Genomic DNA, 26,257 nt, shown 5'->3' with positions numbered 1-26,257 from the left:
CCAGGGCCTGCCCACCCTCCCACCAGCAATTCCTTCCCAATATCCCATCCAGCCCTGCCCTCTGGCACTGGGAGCCATTGCCTGTGTCCTGTCCCTGCATGCCTTGTCCCCAGTCCCTGTGCAGCTCTCCTGGAGCCCCTTCAGGCCCTGGCAGGGGCTCTGAGCTCTCCCTGGAGCTTCTCTTGTGCAGCTGAGCACCCCCAGCTCTGCCAGCCTGGCTCCAGAGCAGAGGGGCTCCAGCCCTGCAGCATCTCCGTGCCTCCTCTGCTCTGGCTGCAGCAGCTCCACGTCCTTGTGCTGCTGGAGCCCAGGGCTGGAGGCAGCTCTGCAGGTGGGGTCTCACCTGAGCACAGGGGCACAGGGGCAGAATCCCCCCTGCCCTCTGCCCACGCTGGGGGATCAGCCCAGGGCAGAGCCCAGGATTTGTGGGCTGATATCCTTTGGTCAAAAAAATGCTCATAAAATGAATCTCTTTCCCCTTTCTGCTCCTCCTGCAGCACCAGCCCAGAAGGAGATATCAGAGACAGGTCTCTTTTGCCTTCTCAGGTCTCTGGTCCTTTCTCAGGTCTGTTTCTGCCTTACTGCTGACAGAAAGATGCACACAGATGCAATCACACATCCTGGGTGAGAGGCTGAGGATGCGAAAAACTGGCATTTTGTTCCAGCAGCTTTAATAGCCAGACCTTTTTTCTCAGACAGCATCTGGAGTACTGAGCATGGGCTGGGTATTTGAGAGAGGTCTGACCCCTGTGTCTGTGAGTGCTCTCCAGCTGACAGCTCTAATCTGATTCTATCCCCACTGCCTCCCTCAGAATTCCCTGCAAGCTTTGCTCAGGACAATTTGCTAACAGTGTCACTGTCATTCCCAAGCAGGGCAAAAGCACTGCTGGCTGAACCTTTTCCAGCACAGATTTTATGCACTGGGGTTGGGGGGAAATAGACATTTTCAGTCAACCTGGCATTACTCACAGTTCACTTTTGCAAAGAAAACTTTCTGGGTTGGAGTCCTGAGAGGATGCAGGCATGGATCTCACATCCTTGAGAGAGGACACTTCTGTGCCCCAGCAGAAAGGCCACCAGCTGGGCTGGGGGAGACCTGGTTTCTGCTGGGTTCAAAGCAAGGGTCTGAATCAGCATCTCTTGACTCACAGAACAGTGTTTTGGACCAGAAAGTAATAGTGTCACTGGCTGTGAATAAGCAGCTCTTGAGAAAAGTGGGACATCTTCAGCCAGAAATGTCCTGTCCCCCTGGGACAGGGGGTGAAGGTGCTGTGTTACAGATTCCTCCTCAGCATCAGGCAGATTGAAAACCCCAGAGGAGTGTCCTACCCACAAAACCCTTCAATGTACAAACAGCATGGCTTACTGCTTATTTTCAGTGTAGCCACTGCCCTCTTTAAAACAAATTTTTTATAAGCTGAAGCAGATTTTTATTAAAAAAAAATTATAAGCTGATTCTTCTTTTGAACTGCTGAAGACTCCAGCAAGGCTTGGTTGGCGTCAACAGAAGGCCATGGCTTGGGGACACCTGAAGTTTGAACACAGAATTTGAGAATATTTTATCTCAAGATAAGTTTCACTGAGCTTTTTTCCTTAGGCTGATATATGAGCTTGCAGTGGGAAGGGTGGTCAAGGGACTACAGGAAGCATGTGGCACATTAGGAAAGGCTGAGGAAAACAGAGTTTTTAGGACATGACAGGAAAAGGCTGAGGAGGAATCCAATTACAATCTTCTGCTGCTTTAAAGGATATTTCAGAGACCATTGATCCAGACTCTTCTCAGAGGTGGACAGCAAAACGTCACAAGGCAATGGACATGAGTTGAACTGAGGAAAACCCTGATCAGACATAAAGAATAAAATCCTCCCAATGAGAGCGGTGCAGCCCAGGGATGAGGACTCAGAGTGTCTGGGGAATAATCTACACCCCTGGAGATTTTCACAGCTCAGCTGGACATGGCTTTGCATGGCATGCAGCCATGCTTGGAGCAGCGGGTGCAGCTGTAGGCATCCTTTTCAATGTAACATTCCCCACCACTCCTGATTCATTCCTCCCTAATACTACACCACACTTCTCTGACAGTTGTGTTTCCATGGCCCTTGCAGTGCTTTCTGATGCATTGCTACACACAGGCACAGTCTCTGTTTCTGTGAGATGGCAACACAAATGGCAATTTACAGCGCTGCCTCCTCCCTTCCCTTCAGCTCCCCCAGTTTAGTGAGAACTTACTGCTAGGTTTTTGCTCCAGGCAGGTGTAATGCTTTTCTCCCACTTGACTGATGCTCCACTGAGCCCACACATAGCAAGAGACATAAAGGTAGGTATTTTATTAGGCATTTGTTGGAGTAACTTGTTGAGCTGCTCTGAATTCATTCCCATTCTGTTCTTATCACCACAGCATCTGAGCTGCTTCCATGACACGTTAGATAGTGTGACTAATATCTGTTGCATACTGTTTGTTCTGTCACCTTTTCCCAGAGGAAGAAGTGTGTGAAATATTAAGTTTTTGCTGGCCTAATTTTATCTTGTGCCTTGTTTTAACTTGTTTGGGCTTGTGTCTCTACAATGATTTCTGCATGTTCACGAAAAGGAGACAGGCAAAAGAAAGATGCTGAGTGCTTCGAGGAGAGGTAGTCAAGTTTTCAGTAGCTCTGTTACTTCTTTGGAGTGAATTCCATGCTAGCTCACAGGAGAGGTCTGACTCTCTTAGAGATGAGCTTTGTTCATAACTTAGGTCAGAGGAGCAAATTTCTCCCTTTGCTTTGCCACGCAGTTGAAAAAGAATTATTTTGCTGATTATTCTGTGAAGACCATTTCTCAGGACAAACCACCACAGCAAATACTGTCCATAGGCAAGAGCTCCTTTTATTCAGTTCAGCACGGGCTTTGGAGCTATGGCCAAGCTCTCCCCATGTCCCAACAGATCATGCACTTTATAAATTTAACATTTGCCCTCATTCAAATGGTAAGCAAGTTTTCCTCCCCCCATTTTGGCTCTTCACAGATCACCCTGAGGAATCTTACTAACCAAGAAGTGGCCACGTTTACCTATGGGGATTGGCTGTCCAAGCTGAAAAATGAGAAGGGAAGCCTGCTGTGTGAGATGCCAGCTGTCATAAACGACGAGCAGATGATGGAGGACACCACGTACACTCTTCAGGTTAAAACCAGTGACATTGGAGGTTGGTCCTTGCTAAATATTTTACTAATTTTCTAGTATGACGCTTGTTTTTTAACAATGAAAAAGAAAAACAAACCCATCTGCTTCATTTGAAATTACATTTTAAAAAACATAGTTTAGCTGGATATACAACCATCTTGGCTGGCTGTTAACCATGGCAGTGTCTAAGAGGCTCATTCTCATCTGAGCTTTGGGAATAACATATTTGGACACAAAGCCCAGGTCTGACTTCTCTTTGATTCCTCTGAAGACACCCAGACAGAAACTATTACCAGACCAAGCTGCAGAGGTCAGCAGCCACATTTTTCTTTTTTGGTCATGTCCATCCATGTAGGGTGGTCAGAGCTGGTGTGCTTCAGGTTTTCAGTCAGCACTGTCTGCCTTGCCTAAAGCAGACAGCAATAATTCACCCACCTTTCCAAAGTGTTTTGAGACCATTTATCTCAAGCTATGGAAAAAAAAACTTTCCTAAATGCACACCAGATAGAAGAGGTGGACAGAGTATACAGAAAGAGCTTCAAGAGCCAGGAAATGGGATTTCAGTGTTATTTCCTGGGATCACTGCCTCTTTTCATGGGAAATTTTGTCAGGCTGCTGGATGAAATCTACTGCCACATACAAGGTGAATTGTGCCAAGATGGGGCAAGCCAGACATTGTCTTGAAGACACTTTGTTTAAAATGTTGGTCCTCAAGTGAGATTCACATAACCAACTCCTGACCTCTAAATATCTTTTATTTCTTTTGTTGCTTCTTTTTTCTTTTTTTTTTACCCTGCTTTTCTCAGCAGTAATTTATGCAGCTTCTAAGGTTTGATCTAAGAATATCAAAATTTCTCTGGCAGAGCATCTTCGTGCTACCTCACAACTTCTTATCTATCTTCTCTGCTGGCTGCCTGTCTGAAAGACATGTAGTGAAATACAAAAAAACAAAGGAGAGAGAGAGAGAGAGGAAGATTTGTTTGTGTATCCGGCCATCCATCTAATATAATGGTAGATCTTTCTGTGACCTTTTTTGTGAAAACCAGCCCTAACTCACAAAGGCAATGGAAACAGAAATGAGAGGAGAATAGAAAATGACAGCAGCAGCAGACAGATCTGCCCTTCCCATTGAATGAAGGATGACGGGTATTAATGAAGAAACATTTTATTTCATTATGAACAGCGACAACCAGTAGGAAAGAGCAGATTACAGAGAGGTTTCAGAGAGTCTGTTTGTGATTAGATCACACAGCTCACTGACATAATGTTGAACTTTATCCAGCTTATCTAAAGCAGGTGCAAGTCATGAACCATCTCCCCTTTTTGATCATTATGTATTCCACAATTACTCCTGGTTGGACCAATTCAGGAAGAAAGACCTTTTATCCTTGGTGATGTTTAAACATGTTATATCATCTCCTGCCACACTGACATTGTCAAGGAGCAGCAATACTGCACAAAGGACTAGAATAAAATGTGTTTATTTCTAGGTATAAAGTTTTTCTTTGCAACGACTTTCAACTTTCCAGCCTAAGAGTCACCAAAAGTAAAAAAAAAAAAAAAAAAAAAAAAAAAACCAGCAGGCAAAATAATCTCACCTATTTGCAAATCTCTGAAAAATTATGTTTCCGGTCTTAGTTCCTCCTAGTTTAGACTGTCTCTGGTCAATTCATATGGGAGAGAAGTCTTTATCAGTGGTCTGGATAACTCTCCTGAGTCTCTCTGCCTCTTGAGTTTTCCTTCATCAGACACAGACTTCATGATTAAGTTAGGTTGATGGCTAAAGTTAGGGAAAATTAATGCCACAGAGAAGATTCTGCAGCAAACCAGAAAGCACAAGCTATTTCCTCCCCACCACACACACATTTAACAACAGCATTGTTTTACATTTTCCTCAAAAAAATCTTTAAGTTACAGCTTGTCTTTCACAAAGTCACTCTACTCCAGTGAAAATTTAACCTACAGAGTTTGCAGCAGGGAATGACTCTGCTCCTGTGAAGTTCAAATCACCTCTTTTCCACCACCAGCAGTATCTCAGATGGCTCTTAGACTACACATAGACAAGAAGAGATTGTTAGGGCATACACCTCCGAACTCAGATGGGTAATCTTTGGTTAAAACCAAGGTCTTGACCTCAGATGTAAAGCACAATCTGTTCTCCTTCAAGGCAGGACCCATAGACAGAAATGCAATAGAGCCAGACCACCCCATGGCTATTTCTGGGGCACAAAAATCTCCTTTGCCTGGTTAATTTTTACTTTATGCAGGCATCACATACATGTTAATGCAGTAAAGATGGAGAGTGAAAAAATACTGCTTTCTCATTTTCCAAGCATTAATGAAGCAGAAGGTTCTTATCTCTGCTGTTATAAGATTAATTAGGATGTTGTCAACTCAGTTCCAACCTACAAATTACATAATTTAGGACAGTTCCTAGTGCCTTATATAGAACTTTTTTTATGTCAAAAGAAGGACATTCTTTGGCCTCAGAAGGCAGTGATTCAAGCCCAGAGTTTGTTTAAAAATGCAGCATCTGCTCAGTAAGAATCACGTAATCATAGAGATTTCTGTTGGAGGGGTCCTCTGGAGGTTATTCCACCCATTTTCCTGCTCAGAGGACTGTTGCCAGCACCTGGTCAAGAGTGCCCAGCCAAACACTGGACAGCTCCAGGAGCAGTGATGCCACCTCCTCCCCAGGCATCTGCACCCAGACCTGCACCATATTCCTAAGAAACTTGGTTTTTTTCTTCATTCCAAGCCAGAATCTTCCCAGCAACTTGTGTTTGTGGTTTTTTGGGGTATGATGTGACAGAGTGCATGGCCCTGCCATCATTATCACTGTCCCTGTACATGGGGCCCTTGTGCACCTGCCCCAGCTCCTCTCAGGGCTTCTCCTCACAGTGCTGTGTCCCAGCTCTTGTCCACCTCAGTAGTCATCCCTTGAGCTCTTCTCAGTGTCTTGACAAAACCCAGGAATTCAAACTGGTGTTTTCCACTGAACTCTGGAAACTCCATGCTAGCTTGGATCCAATCAGAATATGAATGGTACTGCTGTAAACTCTGGGTCATCTTCACCTTCCCAGCATGTGCAAGGTTAATTCCAGCCCAGACAGAGGATTTTGCATTTCTCCTTGCTGAATTCCATGGGATTTCTGCCTGCCCAATCCTCAGGTTTCTCAAGGTCCATCTGGGTTGGGATTCTGGCATTCAGTGTGTCAGTCACTCACACAAACCTAAGCTGGGGAAACACTCTGCCCATTGTTCAGGGTGCTGATGGTGAAGTTCAGCCCTGTTCTGCAGATCCCAGTATCAACCCATGATCTACTGCACTCATCACCAGTTAAGGCTGGTGCAACAACAGTACCTCCATCTCTTTATTTGTCAAGTCTTTTACAGTTCCCAAATGTGCCTGACAGTTTCCTGGAACGGGCAACAACAACGACAACAAAAATATCAGAGACCCAAATAAGTGAAATGTACATTGATTTAACATTTCTGTTTTTTTACTTTCCCATCTCCTGCTAATTGCTTGTGAGGGAAATGTCACAGCATGAGACCTTCATAAGCTTCTTCCTGCAGGGACGGTTTTGCTAAGAAACAGTTGGTTCTGTGCTTTTTGAGACCTGGCATTAATTAGGAGCCTGCTCCTTGCAAGAAAATGGACTTCAGTTTGCTTTGTTCCTCACCTCAGCAAGCTTCAGGGTCATAAAAAGTACTGCCAGATGAACTGCCTGCATCCCTGATGCCTCCTCTTCCTACTTAAACCCTTCCCAGGGAACTGTTGAAAATTAGCCCAAATTTAACATGGGCAGCTTCTCACATGGACACATGTTGCTTTGCCTTTCCTCTATATGATTCTTTTTCTCCTCTTCTAGCAATTATTTTTTTTCCCAGTCCATCCCTAAGAACAGTCATGATTTCTTCCTAACTTCTGTATGCAAGTAATAATCCTGTGGAAGTGGGACCTTTCTCCAAAAGTTTACAGTCCCCCTAATATTATGTTTGAATGGAGCTGTGGGAAATACTGTCTGTGTGGCTCCAAGTGGATTTGTGATGCTCTTGTGTAAGAAAGGGCCTGGCAGGAGGTTAGACTTTCAAAGCTGGGCTGTCCAAACGAGGGCAGCAGATGCTGAGTTTCTTTGAAAGGCAGATTTGAGCTTGATGGTCTCATCTACCTTTTCCTAAATTTAAGGACCTTGGTTCTGACACAGCAATGACTGTCTGCCCACGTGTAATCTCGTTTCTCTCTCTGAGTCTGCTTTTATATTACGGCATCAAAATTAAAATGTAATTGTTTTGATCGAACTATAAATAGTGCCAGGTGAAAATGCAACACTTGCAGCTAAAATTTAAGGTCACTGCAGGTAGTGGTTTGGCCTTGAACTCCCCAAAAGTCAGGAAAGCATCATGGCTGTCCTCTTTGGCAAAATATGGGCAGTAGAAGACAAATGTCAATATCAGGTAGTAAAGATCTTGGAAATTTTCTAATTTCCTAGAATATACACAATAAGAAGTTGAAAGGTGGTAGGGCAAACTGTTGCATGAGAAATTGTGACTTTTTCCATTAATTGCTGCATGGACAATACTTGGAGAAAGAGAAATATAGAAGGGAGATCTGCTGGGTGTTGAGAGAAAGGGGCCATGAGATGGTGCAGTGGCTTGGCTGATGGTCTGTACGTAGCTCTGGAATCCCTGTACCATCAAGCACAGGGAGAGCAGGGGGAGACAGACCCAGCTGAAGGATCCCGAGTGCCAAAACTGCCTGGAAAAGGTTGTGGGACTGCAGGAGGGAATGACTGAGAGTCAAAAAGGGACTGTGCCTCAGTGGGAAGTCCAGGACAACACTTCATTGCTAGAAAAGCGATAAAGTATGTTCTTTAACACTCCTTAGTAGATTGCTGGATTCTGCTGGGTAAATCACTTTTACTTCCCAAGCTACCTTGGAATACTGGAATACTGGAATACTTGGAGTTACTATACTGACATCCCCTGTAGAGTGTTGTGATGGACATTCCTCCATCAGGAACAGAAATTTCTGCTTCCTGTGAGTGCTGCCATCACCGTGGTCACCACACCTGAAGCGCCAGGGCAAAGCATCCAGCTTTATGTATCTATACAAATATTGTGTATTTGTGGGATGGACTGGAAGAGCTGGATCCTGCAGGAATCCACTGAAATGTCTTGGTGGTGCCCAGAGAGACGTGCAGCCCCTTCCAGCCTGCCTTTGCTGGCTCCCCACACTGTGCTGGGAGCCAGCCCAGCATTTTTCTCTGCTCTCTCCTTCCAGGAGCAGGCACCGACGCCAACGTGTCCTTGATCCTGTTTGGGGAGTATGGGGACAGTGGCACCCTGCCTCTGAAGGAGTCCAACAAGTCCAACAAGTTTGAGAGGAACCAGATGGATGAATTCAGCTTCTCTGAAATGCTGAGCCTGGGAGACCTCTGCAAAGTGCGGATCTGGCACGACAACAAAGGTCAGGGCAGCGCAGGGGTGGTGTGGGGTGTTTTCACTGGAGGGAACACACAGACACAAGACAGGCTGAAGGCAGAGTCAGGCTGGGAAAATTACCTGGATTTTTCCCAGATCCTGTGTCTTCCCTGTCGGGCCACACTCCCTTCATGCAGGTGGCCCTTTCTCTGGCTGCTGGTGCAGCCTCCTCTGCAGCAGGTCCCCAGCTTCACTCTGGGCTTACAGCCACCCTACAGCCTCCCCCGAGCAAAGACACCCAGCCTGGTGTCCCAACACTGACTGCATCCATGCAGCACCTCTCACACAGGCCAGCATGGCACTCCCAGAGCAATTTTGTGCTCTCAGCCTGACACTGACACTGAAATGCAGCCTGGCATAACACAGTGAGCCTTAGAAGGCAGAAATAAGGCTTTATTTTGTCTGGCTTTATTAAGATCACTGCACCAGCTGGTGAGCATGCAGCATGCTGCTGAGAGGGGTTCTGACATCTCCCTGCTGCTGGACACCCTGACCGGTGTCACAGACAGCAGAGCAGGGCTCAGTGCCACTGTCACAGTCATTTGTGTTGTCATTCAGGCACCAAGTGGTATGTTGTAACAAATGCATCACTAACTCTGCAGTGGTGACATACCATCCCATCCCATCTTCATGTGAAAGAGATCACACTGCATTAGCAATGCCTGGCTCAGTAGTGGCCTTGCTGCAGCCCAAAGGTGAAGCTCCACAGCTCCCACAGGCTCACCTGAGTCACTATTAATAAAGCTGTCTGGCAGTAATATTTATCACAATCCAGGGAGGGATGGCAGGGGGACTCCCCAGCCATTACCTGGCTGCACTGAGGCAGCTGGTTTGTGGCTGGGATGGGTTTCATGCCAGAGCTGATGTGACCTGGCCACCATCCTCTCAACTACTCCGAGTTGTGGCAGATGGGGAAGGCTGCATGTAACCTCTGTTAATAAAAGATGCTGTCTCTGGATTAGGCTTTCCCATTGGAAAGTCTTTGAGAGAGAAAAAGCACATCTAGTGGTAGCCTCTGTCTGCTGTGAAATATGGGAGATACATCCACCTAACATGATTGTTTATTGCCAGACACTGCAGGCTCTGAGCTCATATTTATCTCTCCCATAACACAGCACAATTTAGTTGATTAAATTATATAATATCATGTTGTATAGCTGTTGCTGAATGCAGTAAGGGAACTGCTTTTACCTGACTACTTTGCCAAAACACTAATTCCTTAGATCTGCAGTTCAGATGTAGATATGGAAAGGGCTATTGAATGAGAGTTTCAGCTCAGTAAACAGGCTTTTCAGCAGTTCCAGGAGTGGTTCAGACATCCTTCTGATAGCACCAAGAAATCAACATGGACTTGCAGATTTGCTTTCAAACCCATTACCAGCTGAAACATGTGCTAAAATAACTTTTTCCTCAAGTGGCATCGTGGCTCCCTGGTGGCTGCTGTGTTCACAGGATGAAATTCACCCACCAGAGCAAAGCTGGTCCTCAGGGACACAGACTGGGATGCAGGAAGGTGAGAACTGGATCAGATGGAGGGTCTGTAGGGCCCAGCAGCTCCTTCCAACAGCAGCATCACTGGATGCCTGAGGAAGAGGACAGGCTCAGCATGTGTAATCCTTTCACTATCCTCTGCATTTTGCATGAGGAATAGCTCAGGGCATCTCCTGAACTGGATACCATTTGTGTCCATTAAATAATTTCCAGTGGATTTTCTCATCCCAGTTCTTGCCCAGGCCCTCAGGGAGATATTTGCACCCACACATCCTGTGGCACCGAGTCCCACGAGTGTTGCCTGCTGCATGAGGAGCAAATCCTGTTAATCCAGGAGGGTTTTGTTGCCTTTTCCTTCTTGCACAACTTCACCTTCTCAGTGCCACTGATGATGCTGCTGAAACAAGTTGGTAATTGCTGGCTGTGTGCAGCTGGTTGGTGGCAAAGGGAGGTAACAGAGTTTAGCCTTAGGCTAAGCAGTAAACAGGCTCAATTAGTTTAAATTTGCTCTGGGCTAAGAACATGTACCCAGATAGCCACCACAAGTCAGCTAAAATGCTAATCTGGGTGTCTAGAACCTGAAATATGTGTATAAATACACATGGCAGCCTCATATTCTCTCTCCTTATTTCCTCATAACCCTGGTTTTCACTAATAAACACTAGTTCTTACCAAACCTGGCTGACAGCAAGGTTAATTTAAGCCTTGGATAAACACCATGCTCAGGTTTTGTTCAGCAAAAATGTACTTGCTTTTCCCCACAGAAAGAAGGAAAACTGTTGTTTAAATCATAACATATGTTGTCTACATTGTTCTTGCATTAGTCACGTGAAAGGCATCTCCTATCTAAAACTTCACACAATCCAGCATGACAGTTTGTTGGGTGGGTAGAGTATTTATGACTGCTGAGATCCCAGGATATAGCTATCCTTTGAATATATGCCTGCTCCCTATATATAATTTATATAAATTGGTTGTGGCACTGCCTAGAAATTCCTGGCTCTATTTCTTTTAAATGAATAGTAGGGTCAGGGGTCAAATATGTTTTTTGTCAGATGCGCGAGAGACTTTGGGCATTAAATAAGAATACGTTTGTATTTACCACTACTCTGAAGCTTCAGATGTTGATCATGCTTTCTTTACATCTTTTCTGGCTTTTTTTTTTTGGACTAAATAGCTCCCCACCAATGGCCTGTGGAAGATTTGGCCTCATGTTGGCCCACCTCATTGCTCCTCGAGTCCTGAATACCTGGAGCGTGCTCGATGTTCATTTCCTTTTCTTCTAAATTATAAGTCTCAAGCACAGAATGACAGAATGGCAGAATCACAGAATCACAGAGTCACAGAATCACAGAATCACAGAATCACAGAATCACAGAATCACAGAATCACAGAATCACAGAATCACAGAATGGCTGGGGTTGGAAGGGAACTTAAAAGATCATCCCATCCCACCTCCTGCCATGGGAAGGGACACCTTCCACTGTCCCAGGCTGCTCCAATTCCCATCCAGCCTGGCCTTGGGCACTGCCAGGGATCCAGGGGCAGCCACAGCTGCTCTGGGCACCCTGTGCCAGGGCCTGCCCACCCTCCCACCAGCAATTCCTTCCCAATATCCCATCCAGCCCTGCCCTCTGGCACTGGGAGCCATTGCCTGTGTCCTGTCCCTGCATGCCTTGTCCCCAGTCCCTGTGCAGCTCTCCTGGAGCCCCTTCAGGCCCTGGCAGGGGCTCTGAGCTCTCCCTGGAGCTTCTCTTGTGCAGCTGAGCACCCCCAGCTCTGCCAGCCTGGCTCCAGAGCAGAGGGGCTCCAGCCCTGCGCGTATTTTTGTCACCCTCCTCTGCACTGGCTGCAGCAGCTCCACATCCTTCTTATATTTGGGGCAAATGACAGCACCACATTCAAGGTTAGTTAGGGGAAATACCAACCATTGAAAAGCTTCTTTTTCCTTATCATATCAAGACTCCAACTGCCTGCCTGTATTTCAGGATAAAATACATTTAAATGCCTTGCCCATTGTGTTCACTGTGCCGTGCACACAGCTCAGCATCCTTCTCCCTTGGCATAGCCTTGCTGCAGTGGCTTTGCTCCCAGTTCTCATCCCACTTTTGTTTATCCTTTCACTGAAATTTGACTGCAGTGGGGTGTTCAGAGTTAAAGAGATAGTAATTGCCATGGCAAAACTATCAGAAGGTCTCTAAATTGCACACACCATGTTTCCATCCTCTGGAAAAGCATGGCACTTTAATGCTTTTAAATGCCATTTTCCCCACAAAAACTGCTGAGTGACAACTCTGTATGGGACATAAAGGAGAAATGAAGCCCCCATCTAATTTCTCTAACTTCAGTAAAAATGATTAGGGAGGAAGTTGTTGCTCATTTGAAACCAGGCAGTTTAAAGACTTCACAACTGCAATTTCAAGGAACTTGTTTCTGATTTTTTCAGAAGTTTAGAGCTCACCAGTGAGGTCCTGGTAACAGCAAAGTGACGTGAATGAAATTTAGTTTTAATTTTGCTCCATGTCTTTTTATCTTGCCCCTGTTTACTTTGAGATACTGATGTTCAACCTAATATATTTAGACTCCCTGAGCAAATTTAATCACTTCCAGACTCCCCATCTTCTGATCTCAGATAGGCACTATGTATTTTCTCATATCTCAGTTCATTTACTTCTACATTTTATGCAAGATCAGTATCTGTAGGTCTATAGAAATGCTGGCTTTCTAAATATAGGCCTCAATATTTTTTTTGTCTGCTATAAGGACTAAATCACCATTCTGGAAGAATGACTGAAAGCTTCTAAGTATCTCTGTAACAGACCTAGAAAAAGCCCTTTTTCCTCCTGTTTTATGGTTTGTAATTTGGTTGGTTGGGTTTTTTTGTTTGGATTTGGGGTTTGTTTTTTGTTTTTTTTTTTTGGTTGGTTGGTTGGTTTTGTTTTTTTAATTGTTGTTGCCTTTTTCTCCATGAAATAAAGAGGTATGGGAAATCTGGACTTAGCTCCCTCATCTGCCTGAGTAGATTTGAACCCAGGTGATAAGCAGTCTGTCTAAAGTAATTAATTTAAGATTCTTGATTATATCAGTTGCCATCAACCAAAGGGAGCCAGGAAGAGTCTAATTATGGACAAACCAGACTTTTCTGTGTTGTAGGAGCAGAGACAAAAGTAAATACCAAGGTTATGGAGCCAGACTTCTTCTTTTCCTTAACAAGGCCTTTCTCTCAACTCACCAGCTGCCCTGGCATTGTCCAGCAGAGTTTTAAATAGCCTGAGTGACTCTTTTTGGGTGGCTCTTCCTAAAGAGAAAGTATCTTATTCCCCTTTTGCTTTGGACTCAAGTGAAAACAATTTATACACCCTCAGTTTCCCTTTTCTTTCTCTGGAGGAACTACCTTTTCCAGGAGCAGTACCTTGACTCAGATGTTAAATTGCCCAAGCCTTGAACTCACAGCACACAGCTATTCCAGAGGTCTGTTTCTGCAATTCATGGACATGATTCCAAGCCTTTGGGGCACTTGTAGGCCATAAATTATTAAAAAAAAACCACACCTAAAGAGCTCTTTTTTAGCCCTTTGTAAGGATTTACTCAGCTATCAGGCCTGAGCAGGGTTTTTCTAAGCCCTCCCTCTTGACTGTTGCCTCATAAACTCTGCTGATCCTCGGGGCAGATTTGTTGAAGAGATTCTGCTTTAAATAAAAAGTGAGAGGAAGAGAAATAGATGTGCAAAACTGCGAGAGGAGAGGAGAGGAGAGGAGAGGAGAGGAGAGGAGAGGAGAGGAGAGGAGAGGAGAGGAGAGGAGAGGAGAGGAGAGGAGAGGAGAGGAGAGGAGAGGAGAGGAGAGGAGAGGAGAGGAGAGGAGAGGAGAGGAGAGGAGAGGAGAGGAGAGGAGAGGAGAGGAGAGGAGAGGAGAGGAGAGGAGAGGAGAGGAGAGGAGAGGAGAGGAGAGGAGAGGAGAGGAGAGGAGAGGAGAGGAGAGGAGAGGAGAGGAGAGGAGAGGAGAGGAGAGGAGAGGAGAGGAGAGGAGAGGAGAGGAGAGGAGAGGAGAGGAGAGGAGAGGAGAGGAGAGGAGAGGAGAGGAGAGGAGAGGAGAGGAGAGGAGAGTCCATCACATTCCCTGTTTTGTTGGTGGCTCAGTACAGAGGAAGACAATGCCAAATCCTGCACATCTTTTTGGATGCATCCAAGTCTACGATTCAGACTGGACTCAAGTGAGGGTGCAGCCTGCAGAGTTGCAGCATGCCAGCAGCTGTGCCAGGACTGATTAGTCCTTGAAATTGTCCAAATCTGGCCTCAGCACCTTGGGAGATTCCAGCACCGACCCACAGAGACCTCCCTCTCTTCAATGCCAGGTTTTTCCACCCTACAGTGTTATCAAAATGATAAGGATTTCACCCCTGTGAGGATTATGAGGCCCTGGCACAGAGAAGCTGTGGCTGCTTCACCCATGGAAGTGTCCAAGGCCAGGCTGGATGGGGCTTGGAGCAGCCTTGGAAGGTGTCCCTGCCCATGGCAGGGGTGGAATGGGATGAGTTTTAATCTCCCACCCATCCCAAACCATCCCATGATCCTGTGAAAGAAGTGCTACAGGTGTTATAGCTTAACCAAGAGATACTCCCAAGGTATCACAGTCCAAAAGTGACATGAAGCAGAAAAAAGATGCAAGGAATTAAAATAGCAGACTGACACAGAACGCAAAGACTTTGGTGTTGACCTTGTGCATTCATTCCTTTCCAATCTCATGAATGGTAGAACCCTTCAGAAGGAACCCAGAAGGACAGATGTAGCCTTAGAATTTTCATTTCTGTAAAAGCTTCTCTTTTCTACAGGCCTCCTTTGCTCCTCTTGGGGACAAATTATCCTGCATCCTTATTAAAAGCTTTTGCTTCAAGTATTCCTCAATAAAATACAAAATTTCCTTCAATCACAAGAATACAATCTAAGAAATTGTTCCATCTCCAGTTTGAGCTGTTAAGTGCTTTTGCACAGGAGTAGTTTATCTGTAAGATGTGAGGGCTGGAGGAGTGGGGTGTGTCTGAGAGTAATTTATGGGTAGTTTTGACCTAAGTCAAATCCTGGACTGAACAAGTTGCAGAGACAACAGAGGAGAGAGGGGGCAGGGCACCTATTTTCTAAAACTATCCCAAGTGTTAATCTTCTGCTTTCTCAAAGACTGTGGGAGATTTTTTTGCATTGCCTGTCTGCCCTGATGAGAAATGTTGTGGTGTGAGCTAACATGATCCTAAAGGAGAGATACACAGAATTGATCTATTTTTATTCTGCCACTGGCTTGCTGAATGACCTTGCGTAAATCGCATCCCTGTACCTCATTTTCAATTATGTAAATTAGGGATAAAAATTATTCACCTTCTTAGAGTGTTTTGAGATGTACTGATGCACAGCTAGATGCTATGATTTTAACACCTCACAATTAACACTCCATTTCGAGTGGTTTGGTGCTGCTATCAAAACTCCCACCACTTTCTGGGTGGTGCCTCACGAGGTGGGGCTTAGGGATGGGTGCTCACCTAACCAGGCAGGGGACGAAAAATGTCAGAGGATGCAAAGCTGATGAGCTGTCTGTGCTATGGTTGTCACTTCATGTTTCAGAAAACGTGAAAATTTTAAAGATAAATAAATAAAAAATGCAGGTAAGGGGCTGAGCAGTGCTGGTTGGTGCTTGGCAGCAGCAATTCTTCACTGCCCCTTGAGCAGTGAATGCCCCTAGCAGGAGGGATGTTTTACTCCTGTGGAGACATAAGCACCAGTAATGACTACTATTATCCTTGATTAGACATCAGCTGCTTCCAAAACCAAACCAGAAGAGACATGCTACAGAAAGATAAGGGATAGAGAGGATAGACAACGAATATGGCTGCAGAAAGTGGAGACTTCCATGGATTTATGTGTTTCCAAGCATGGATGTGGTTCTGCCAGCAGATTTGATCCCACCAGCTCTTTCTTTGCAAGGAACAGTTAATATTTACTAAAGCAAGGTCGGGGACCAGGTGCCTGGTGAGCAGTGAACCCACCACACTTGTTTCACCCCATTTTTCTCTCCCATCCTCCCATGTTTCTGCAGGTGTCAGAAAGGTTTAATATTTTAAGGGTGAGTGCAGGCAAGTTGTGGCTGTTCCTGAGAGAGGCAAAGGAAGCTTCTGGAGCTGCAGGCTGGGGTTTTAGTTAAATGAAGCAGTAATGTCATTATCTGTGTTTCATCTACCACTTCTACAGTCAGGCTCAATTGTGCTAATCACTGCAGAAATGGGTGACAAGGAGCTTACAATCCAACCTGTCTAATGTCAGGAAAGCATCACCTGGGGGAAAGGAAAGAAAATCCTGTGAGGGCCTTTCAGGGTCCTTGCCCAGTATCCCCCAGTGGACAGCTTGGATCCTTTTAGGAAAGAGGATAAAGGGGATAAATAACTGCTCTTTTGAATCAGGACATTCGGGGAACAGAATACATTTCCCTACATCACACTAAATTATACAGAGTCAAGCAAGCAAAGTGATTCTTTTTTTCCCCAAAGCTCTTCTCTTCCTCTAATTACATTTGAAATGTTTTGCATGCTATTGAAAATGTCACTTCCAGCTGCAGACCATTAAGGAGCCTATGTGGCACTACCATGGGTTTTATTAAGGCAGGTTTGTTGCTGGGGTTTTCAACGGCAGCAAAATGAGGCCTGGGGTGAAACACCTTTTGTTACAAATGTTGAACACTTGTTTTGGTGGTAGGGGACCTTTCACAAAGGCACAGTGCTCGCCAAATTATTTTAAAGACCAAGGGCTGGATAATTGGGCAGGAACTACTCAGACATGTGCTATTTCTTCCCTTCTGGCCCAAAGCACTAAGGGAGGCAAATTTAGTGGTCCTGGTTTGTACTGGGGTCACGGCAGAAATCTGTGCAGCTGATGTTTTCCTGAGCCCTTGCTTTCCTGGTGCTGTTTCTTGAGGTGCCAACAGGATACAACAGGTTTGCTCTGTTTTTTCTGCATCACCCAAAGCTGAGTGATGGAGCAGCTCTGGCTCCCACAGTGGATCAGAATCAGGGACAGCATCCAGGGGAAAGGCTGATGAGCCATTGCTGCAGAGATGCTTCAGTTTCTCCTTGCAGCCAGGCTGTGTGAGCAGGGTCAGGATTTGGCAAAGTCCTTTCACCCTCCTATATTCACATCACCTTTCAGGCTCCTCTTCCTCTTTCACTTATGCTGCTCTACAAACCATCTTGGGCTGAGGATTTGGTGGCTCTGGGGTAGCAGTTTTCTTTCCTATCATTGCTTAGGTGCTGTAGTGTCTCTGAGCCCATTGCAAAAGTCACAGAGGAACACAAGGGGTAAACAGGATAATAGCCTGAAACCAGGATTTCATGACCTGGAAAGTAGTTCTGCAAACACAATTTGTTCTCCTTCTGCTGGTGTGATGTCCAGCACACAGAATCAGCCCAGCAGAGGGAAAGTCTCACATTTAGGCTCTGTGCATCACTGGCCATTCCATTTTCTTTTCCACACCAATGAAAAAAAAGGAATTTTATATATACTTTCCCTGTCTGAAACAGAAGAAAAACAATACCTTTTCTGGTAGAGCAGGATGCATTTTTCAGACATGAAGCAACCCTTCAATTTCCACAGCTTTTAAATGGGGTTTAATGCTGTGGCAATGAAACCCTTGATGTGACACCACTCCTTGCACCATGGGACATGGACAGGGTGGGGAGATATGCTGCTCTGGACTTATCCAGGACAGCTTCCACCTGGGCTCAGCTGTTTCTCCTAGAAATGAAAAGCCTTTAGGGATCCTTGTACAGGTCTCACAATCTAATTTAAGTCACTAAAAATCAGGGATAAAAATGAGAAAAAGGCAAATTCTAGTGAGAGGGAAATGTTTTTTTTCTTTAAGGCAGACAGGAGGATGTTTAGGAGCAGTTGTACCATTTTTCTAAGACTGTCCATCCAGCTTCTTGATTTAAGGGACACCCTGTTGGCATTTGTTTTTCAGTGTTGATCCCTGACAGAGCTCAGCACTTGCTCTTTAAATAGTTCACAGCTGATAAAAGCATCTTTGTGGGAAGGAGCTGGCTTTGTCCTCAACCCCAACATCTGCAGGGAAGGCAGGTCTGTCCCATCTCTGCCACTGATGAAAGAGCAGGATTTTGCTGCAGCTTCTTGGTGAGTGTGGCTGCTGGCATCAGGCTGGAGAAGAGGGAGGAGGGCATGTGCATCTCACCCAGCCTCTTTTCTGGTTCTGCTGCTTAGCACTGATCCTGACCCCACCATCCTGTTCACTGCTGGCAGCCGGGCTGAGATCAACCTTTTATTCCATCCTGGTCTGCAGGCATTGACATCTCTCACTGCAAAGGAAGGCATGTTTTCTTTCTTTCATGCTGTACTGTTGTCACTGAAGTTTTGATGGAAGCAGAGCAGCCTCCTGAATATCCTGCAGAGATGTTCATTGAACTTAAATGGAAAAGATCCTACCAAAAGATTAACAGCTGTCGCTGCCAACATGTGTAGAATAAATTTCCCAAACAGCCCCGAAGAGCAAGTTGCTCCAGTTAAATCACAGTGGGAGCCCTGGAAAACTTCACAGAATCACAGAATGGTTTGGGAGGGAAGAGACCTTAAAGACAATTGTGTTTCACCCCCTGCCATGGGCAGGGACACTTCCATGTCCCAGGTGACTCCAAGCCCCATCCAGCCTGGCCTTGGACACTGCCAGGAATCCAGGGGCAGCCACAGCTGCTCTGGGCACCCTGTAAAATTAAAGCAGGTGGAACCAAACTCTTCTCATCAGTGTCCAGTGAAAGGATAAGAATGAATGGGCTCAAACTGAAATACAGGAAATTCCGTTTAAAATAAGAAAAGAAAGCTTTTTCTTTTCTTTGTATGGGTAATCAAACTCTGGCACAGGCCACCTAGAGAGGTTGTGGAATCTCCATCCTTGGAGATATTAAAAACCTAGCCACACACAGCCCTGAGGAACCTGCTTTATCTGAGCTTGCTCTAGGCAAGATATTCTCCAGATGAACCTTCCAGGCACAATGACTTTGCAGTTCTGTGCCCCCAAAATTTAAGGGGTGAATGGTGGTGTTGGTTGAGGTCTGTAGTGCAGTGCACAGTTTAATTTCCTAACTTGGAGAAGGTTCAGGCAGCCAAAGTACAAAACAGCAATGGCTGTGAAGCTGGTAAAGAACTGCCAGCACATGGTGTGGAGGCTCACAGTCCACAGGAGAAGGACAACTTGTTGACATAACTCAAAAATATGCCATCACTTTCTGTTCAAGGATAATGAGGATTAATTTTTGCAAACGAAGGACATAGGCACACAGCAGTGAATTCCTGGAAGAGCAAGAGCAGTATAATCTCTCCAGGATGTACATAATAACTGAGCAGAGATGTCTCATCATGAACACAGGCTTTTTTCTGTCTGACTAATAGCAGGACCTGAAAGTAGAACTGTCAGAACCTCCCGTCCCCACTGAGGTCAACAAGTGCTCCTGTGATTTTAACAAAGAAATCAGGAAAACATTCTCAAATGCTGTTTTCTTCATTTTCAAATTGCTTTTCCAATGAGGAAAAAAACAAACCAAATAAATGAAGTAGCAAACTAAAAAGGTGCTGTGGCTCCTCAGAAGGCCCCACGGGAAATGTAAAATTATTTGGTCATCTGTGCTGGAACATCCATCACTTTACTCTGTCCTGTTTTCACATCCAGTCCCAGCACTCATTAATTAGCCCTCGTTGCTTTGCAAGGATGGGCAGTTTCCTTGCATGTGCTGGCTGGCAGGGCCAAAGGAAGAAGTTGTGCTTTACATCCTGATTTCAAATCCAAAAAGGAGACCTTACAGCCCTGCCTTAGTGCTTATGAGAAAGATGAGGACAAACATTTTAGCAGGGCAACGGGGCAACGGGGGTGGTTTAAAACTAGAGATGTGTCAATTTGGATTAGATACACAAAGGCAGAAATATTTTACAATGAGGGTGGTGAGGCTCTGGCACAGATTGCCCAGAAAAGCTGTGGCTGCCTGGAAGTGTCCAAGGGCAGGTTGGACAGGCTGGAGCAGCCCAGAAAAGTGGAAGGTGTCCCTGCCCATGGCAGGAGAGTTGACTTTTAAAGGTCCCTTCCAACCTGAACCATTTCTATGATTTATATCAACAACATGGAACTACCAAGGAAAGGTACCTCACCTCCCATGTGCAAACATCCCGAACTTTCTTTATTTTTTGCTGTTTTACTAGGAATTGCCCCAGGCTGGCACTTGGAATACATTGATGTGATGGACTCTGCCATGGACAAGACATTTCGCTTCCAGTGCGATCGCTGGCTGGCGAAAGGTGAAGATGATGGGCAGCTCATCAGGGAACTGGCCTGTGCCAACAACGACATCCTGGAGCTGAAGGAAAGGACTGGTGAGTCTGGAGTGCTCTTGTGCCATTTCCTGAGGGACCTCAGAGACCATAGACCACATTTTCTGCAAGCTGGAGGTCCCCACGCAGGCTTTAGGGGTTATTTCATGTATACTTCAGCTCAATAGTGCAATTCCACCATAAGGAAGAAACAAAACAGGATTTGTGAGGAAGAAAAAGATCTCATTCTGGGTTGAAACCTAAGAGGAGGCCATCTGCAGTGGTTCAGTCCATCAGTAAGCCATGAGAATACATGGATATGATCTCATTAGAAGTAATGTGGTTGGTTCTTTGAAGTGGAAAATAAGTTCAGTCCTTAAAGCTTGGTAAGTAACATTGCTCCAGCTTCCTCCTTGACTGGTTCTGGGCTATGAGCTAAAGTGTCCCAGCTGAGTCTAACAGCCCACAGCCCTGGATCTGCTCTGTGGGGAAATCCCACTGGGCTCAAGGTAATTACACTGATGTCTGATGTGGTGGGTGATTCAGCCAACAAGAGTTACTTAACCACACTGATGATATGCAGAGTCCTTCTCAAGAACTACTGCACCAGTGTTCTTCTTCAGGAGAATCCTGGAGAGATAAAAATCACCTCAATTCACTGTGATTGTACTCTGCTCCTGAAAAATAATCAGCTTTGTGAGGAGCATTTTGGGTACTTACAGGCCACCACAGCATCTGAGCACACCCTCACTGTGCTAGGAACAGTAGCACAAAGAAAAAGAAAGAAATAAAAGAAAATATAGAGGATTTGGGCTGTGCTTCAGATTAAGTGCTTAGCACAGCACAGAGCTGGATGCAAGTTGTTCAAGATGGACCTCAATCATTCTTGTGGGTCCCCCCAACACAGAATATTCTATGGTTCTAAGAAAATCTCCATCTATTCTTGCTACTCAGTTGAACAGGACTCATAATTTTCATGTATTCTATCCCAAACCACCTAGAAGTCAAAAGTCCCACAGCTTTCAGTGTGTTTCCACCCTTATTTTGCAAATGCTTGCTGTCTTGTGGGTTGTGATAAATATTAGGAGAGGGGTTTTTAAGCAAAGTGACAGCCAAATGAAGAGATCTTGCAGGCCATCTGCTCTTCCTTTTCTGTTTAACGTGTGTGTTAATTATGCTTTAAAGCCTATGAGATTGTCACAGTAACCAGCGACAGAGAGGATGCAGATACAAAGGAAAACATCTGGATCATCCTAGAAGGGAAGATGGGCCGCTCCAAGGAGTTCCTCATGGAAAACTCCTCCAAGAAAAGGAGGTTTGAAAGGTAGTAAGCAGGATGGTGGGCCAGAAGAACTCCCCACCCACTGTGTGTCCTCCACAAATGCCTCCTCCTCTTGCCATGGGGAGCTGTGTTTGTGCCATGCTGCTTCTCACCCCCCTTCCAAAAAGCCTGATGGCTTCCCACTTGGATTACAGGGAAGATATCAAATGAGTTTCAGGTGGGCAGACACAGAGTAGGTTTCAGAACAACTTTTTAGAACAAGGCATTTGGTAGAAGGAAATGCAGATTTTGCTTGTGTGTGTGTGTGTGTGTGTGTGTGTGTGTCCTTTTGTATCACTGCACACCAAGAGGCTCCTGGCGAGCTCCCAGGGATGCTGTGTGGTTTTTGAGCTGGGAGGAGCAGAAGGAAGCTGGAGGTGGTTTCAGTTCCTTTCACAGCATCTCTCACTGGCAGCGGGAATCAGAGGGAAAGTAACAATAGTTGGAGGCTAGATGTTGTCAGAGCTGCTCAGATTTGACTCTGCAGACGGGTCTGGGGGCTGAGGCTGTGAGATCAGTGTGGAGTGAGGAAAGGCAGGGATCAGCCTCCTGCTGAGGCACATCCAAGGAACACGGGCCATGTTCCTCCTCCCACATGGGACCAAAGTGCTCCAGGTGCTTTCTGCTTGTTTAAGGGCACGGCACACCCTTAGGGGTCACTGCTGGTGTTCTGTTGCTTTACAGGGAGGAAAGGGGTTTTTTTCTGGTAAAGGAAGGTGAAATCATGGCTAATATGAAATGTAGTATGACTGTCCGAGATATCACATGAAATGTGAAAGATCAGGAGGAGCTTCTTGAGCTGATGGTCCCTGTAGAGGATTAGACACCACTCTTCCTCAGGCACAGTCTGTCCTTGGAGGCAACAAGGGCCAGTCCAAGGAAATAAACCCAACAGATACTCATGGAACACAACAGATCCAGTCAACACTTTCATAGAAACCTATCAAGCCTGCCCATGGCAGGAGTTTGGAATTAGATGATCTTTAGGGTCCTTTCCAACCCAAACCATTCTGAGATTATGTGATTTAATTGTTTCTCTGAACTATTTCCAATCCAAGCTTCAGGAAGGGTGTCTCAACCAGCAAATTTAAAACAGCTATGGTGGGTAGATGTGTAACAGATACAGTATCTGTCAAGAATGAATGAATAAGTGCTGGAGGGAAAATTAGTCATTCTTTAGCTTTATCTATAATGAGGCAAATTGATTTTGTATGTGGAACAGCTCAAGTTTATCCTAGAAAGTCCTAGTGGCAACAATTTAAAGTGTCACCCCTAATCAGAGAAAATACTAAATTTAAATATGGAAATTATACTTTGTGTTGAATGATTGTAGGTTAAATCAAATGACTGTAAATGAAGGCTTATCTTCTATCTTCCATAGCCATGTGCAAATTACTTAATGTCCATATGAGGCAAGTCACTGGCAGCCTCCAGGATGCTGAAACTGCTCCCTGTTTCCTGTAGGGGAGCAACAGACACATTCCAGTTCTCTTCAAAGAATGTTGGTGATATTGCAGCCATCTGTGTTGGTCACTGCCCAAAAGATGGGAAGAAGTCATCTGCAAAAGTTGATGTTTTCTGGCATGTCCAGGAGATTATTGTGACAGAGATGGAGCTCTGCAACAAGTAAGTGCTTTTCATCAGCAAGGAGCTGCCCTGGGAGGGCATGGGGGAGCTGAGCAGCTCTGCACACATCCTCCTGAAGCATTTCAGGCTCAAGAAATAGCAGAAAGTCTTATTTTCTGTTATGTAGTTTGGTGTGTCAGGTCCAGAATGTCCTTCTCTGGCTCACCTGCACAGTTTCTGAGTTGTTAGAGAGGGTATTTGCATGTGCAGGTAGCTTTATAAAAAGTTGGCTGGAGTGAATCTCAGAGCCAGGATGAATTGATGTCTCACCTTATGGAACACAAACAGAGTGTCTGAAATTCAAGGAGTTTGTAGGATACTCTGGACTGGTCTTTAAGTAAGGCTTGTGAAAGAATTCCTAGAAATGAGAGTAAGACAAAGCCTGAGCCTCTGATTCAGACCAGTTTGGATAAGAGATCCTTCTGGTCTGGTCCAAAAGACCACACATGACTGGAAGGATTGCAGTCATGCAGCTCAACCATACCTGAAGAGCCCTGAGCAGGGTCAGGTCACACACACTTTGACCTGAGTCCCATCTTTGGAAAGGGATTCCACAGGGCTGAGCAGGAACAGGGGAGATCACCCATTTGCAGAACAAGCTGCACTTCAGTAAAACAATCCACAACATTAATTGTGGATTTCTCTTCTTCTTCACGATATTTCCATTGCTGCTGAAGAATTTAACTACAAGGAGTTCATTCCAGCTGAGACAATTGAGTGTTTAAGAAGAAATCCTTGAAGTGGTGCTTTTTTTTTTTTAAGAAGCTAAGAGTCTCTCCTAGCAAATTAATCAGCCAGCTGAAGAGCCTTAATAATATTTGCTGAATGAAAACTCAGTCAATTGCATACTAAAACATGTTCTTTTCTCCTGGTGGGGAAAAGCCTGAACCCTTGAAGTCCAGCTGTGCAATCAGATCCGTGCACTGAACTCACTGGGAGCATGCTGAAACTGCTGGGACAGTGTGCTGTGAAGGGGCCAAAGGTTTTCTCATAAAATCCCACTTTTTAAAGATTGCTTTAAATTAAAGAGGACAGCCAGAAGGTATTGGTAAAGCCTGTCCTTGCACTGGAGCAGGCCTCCAGCCCTGCAGATGCTGCACTTTGCAGTGGTGTTTGCTGTGCACATGAGCAACTGGAGAGCTTGCACCATGAGAACAGGTTCTCACTTAAGGTATTACCCATCCCAAATATCAAAAAAACGACCCAGACAAGCCAAGGACTAAATTAAAAGAGTTACCAGATTGTTGCAGCAATAGTTTTGAATTATACTATGATTTTTCCTTTTGCTAGTACTTCTTAGTATGTAAAAAGATTGCATTTAAAGATTTTCCTTGCACATTCCAGAGCTACAAAGGTCACCTTTTTTCTCTTTACCCCTTGTGAAGATTAGCATGCACCATTTTACTTCCAGACCATGAGATATTACACAGCTGAGGAAATCAATCTGCAGCATTGGGCATCCTCTCTGTCACACTCTCATGCAGTTTTTCTGTCCCTGAGCCTAAAAGTTTGCTCCCCCTGGAATTTCTCATCTACAAAGCTTCTTTCCAGGGAATGAGTGCTTATCTTTGGTTGCAGAAAATGCCAAGAGTGTAGGAAGTGCTTAAGGAATGCCATGCAGCTGGAGCCACAGTAACCCTTCCTCCAGGTGTTTATTTTACACACGCACTGCAATCCAGCCACACTGCACTCAGGAGGACCTGCTGCAGCTCAGTGAAGGTGGGGGAAGGGGGAAAAGCTGGCTTGGAACTGATCTGCATCATTGGAAATGGAATACATCATTAAGAGCAGAGTGCTCCAGCCCCTGGCTGAGCACCAGCTTGGAGGTAATTTATGGGTGTGCTCGGTGTTCCCCGCACATCACCAGAGACAGCACTGCAGAGACAAGGGCTGGCGGCATCTGGTACCTATCATTGCTGTGTTACAGCTGGTTTTTTCCCCTGCTAAGGATGAGATTGGTGATCTACAACAGAAAGGGGAGATTTAAACCTCCTCTGTCTTTCCTGTTCCCTTTTTTTATGCCTTTTTCCTGCTTCACCTCTGAGTCTGACTGCTTGTCCTGCCTTGGTGGGGCTGGAACTGGACATGCCATTGCACAGGCTAAAGAGGTGGCAAGAGCCACAGAGATCCTTCCCATGTGCAGTGTGCCTGTAGCTGTGTGGGGAGAGGATAGATTTTTTCCAGTTCCAAAGTTCCATCGTGGCTCTCTTTCTAGAGAAATATTCAAGTTCTGGTACACAGAGGGAAAGATGCTCAAGCAGCATTGTTATTGGGCAATGTACACTCCCTAACTTGCTGGCTCCATGTTTGTACCAAAAACGTGGCCACAGCCTCAGGGCAGTGCCTGTCCCCTGTGCTGGGACACCTCCAGTGCTGGGGACAGCTCTGGAACCCTCAGGACAAGAGAGACACCGAGGGGCTGGAGCGTGTCCAGGGCAGGGACGGAGCTGGGGAAGGGGCTGGAGCCCCAGGAGAGGCTGAGGGAGCTGGAAAGGGGCTGAGCCTGGAGAAAAGGAGGCTCAGGGGGGACCTTGTGGCTCTGCACAACTCCCTGACAGGAGGGGACAGCCGGGGGGATTTGGGATCTTATCCCAGGGAACAGGGACAGGAGGAGAGGGAACGGCCTCAGGCTGGGCATGGGGATGTTTGGGTTGGATATTAGGGACAATTTCTTCACTGAAAGGGGTGTGCAGCCCTGGGACAACTGCCCAGGAATGGTGGAATCCCCATCCCTGGAAGGATTTAAAAGCCCTGTGAATGTGGCATTTGGGGACATGGGACAGCGGTGGCCTTGGCAGTGCTGGGGCAGCAGTTCCACTCAACAATC

General features: G+C 45.6%; 1 protein-coding gene across 1 annotated transcript in view; it reads left to right on the top strand.

Annotated features, from left to right (window-relative positions):
* The window catches only part of LOXHD1 (lipoxygenase homology PLAT domains 1), a 133,605-nt gene that overhangs the window by 106,442 nt on the left and 906 nt on the right, over positions 1–26,257 (top strand). Inside the window, 5 exon segments of the mRNA XM_056514604.1 lie at positions 3,005–3,182; positions 8,448–8,633; positions 20,376–20,546; positions 21,669–21,807; positions 23,269–23,430. Of these exon segments, the coding sequence (XP_056370579.1) occupies positions 3,005–3,182; positions 8,448–8,633; positions 20,376–20,546; positions 21,669–21,807; positions 23,269–23,430 (836 nt within the window).

This window comes from Oenanthe melanoleuca, chromosome Z (genome assembly GCF_029582105.1).
Source record: "Oenanthe melanoleuca isolate GR-GAL-2019-014 chromosome Z, OMel1.0, whole genome shotgun sequence".
NCBI lineage: Eukaryota > Metazoa > Chordata > Aves > Passeriformes > Muscicapidae > Oenanthe > Oenanthe melanoleuca.
The sequence above is the reverse complement of the archived record's forward strand: the minus strand, read 5'-3'. Positions and strand labels throughout refer to the sequence as shown.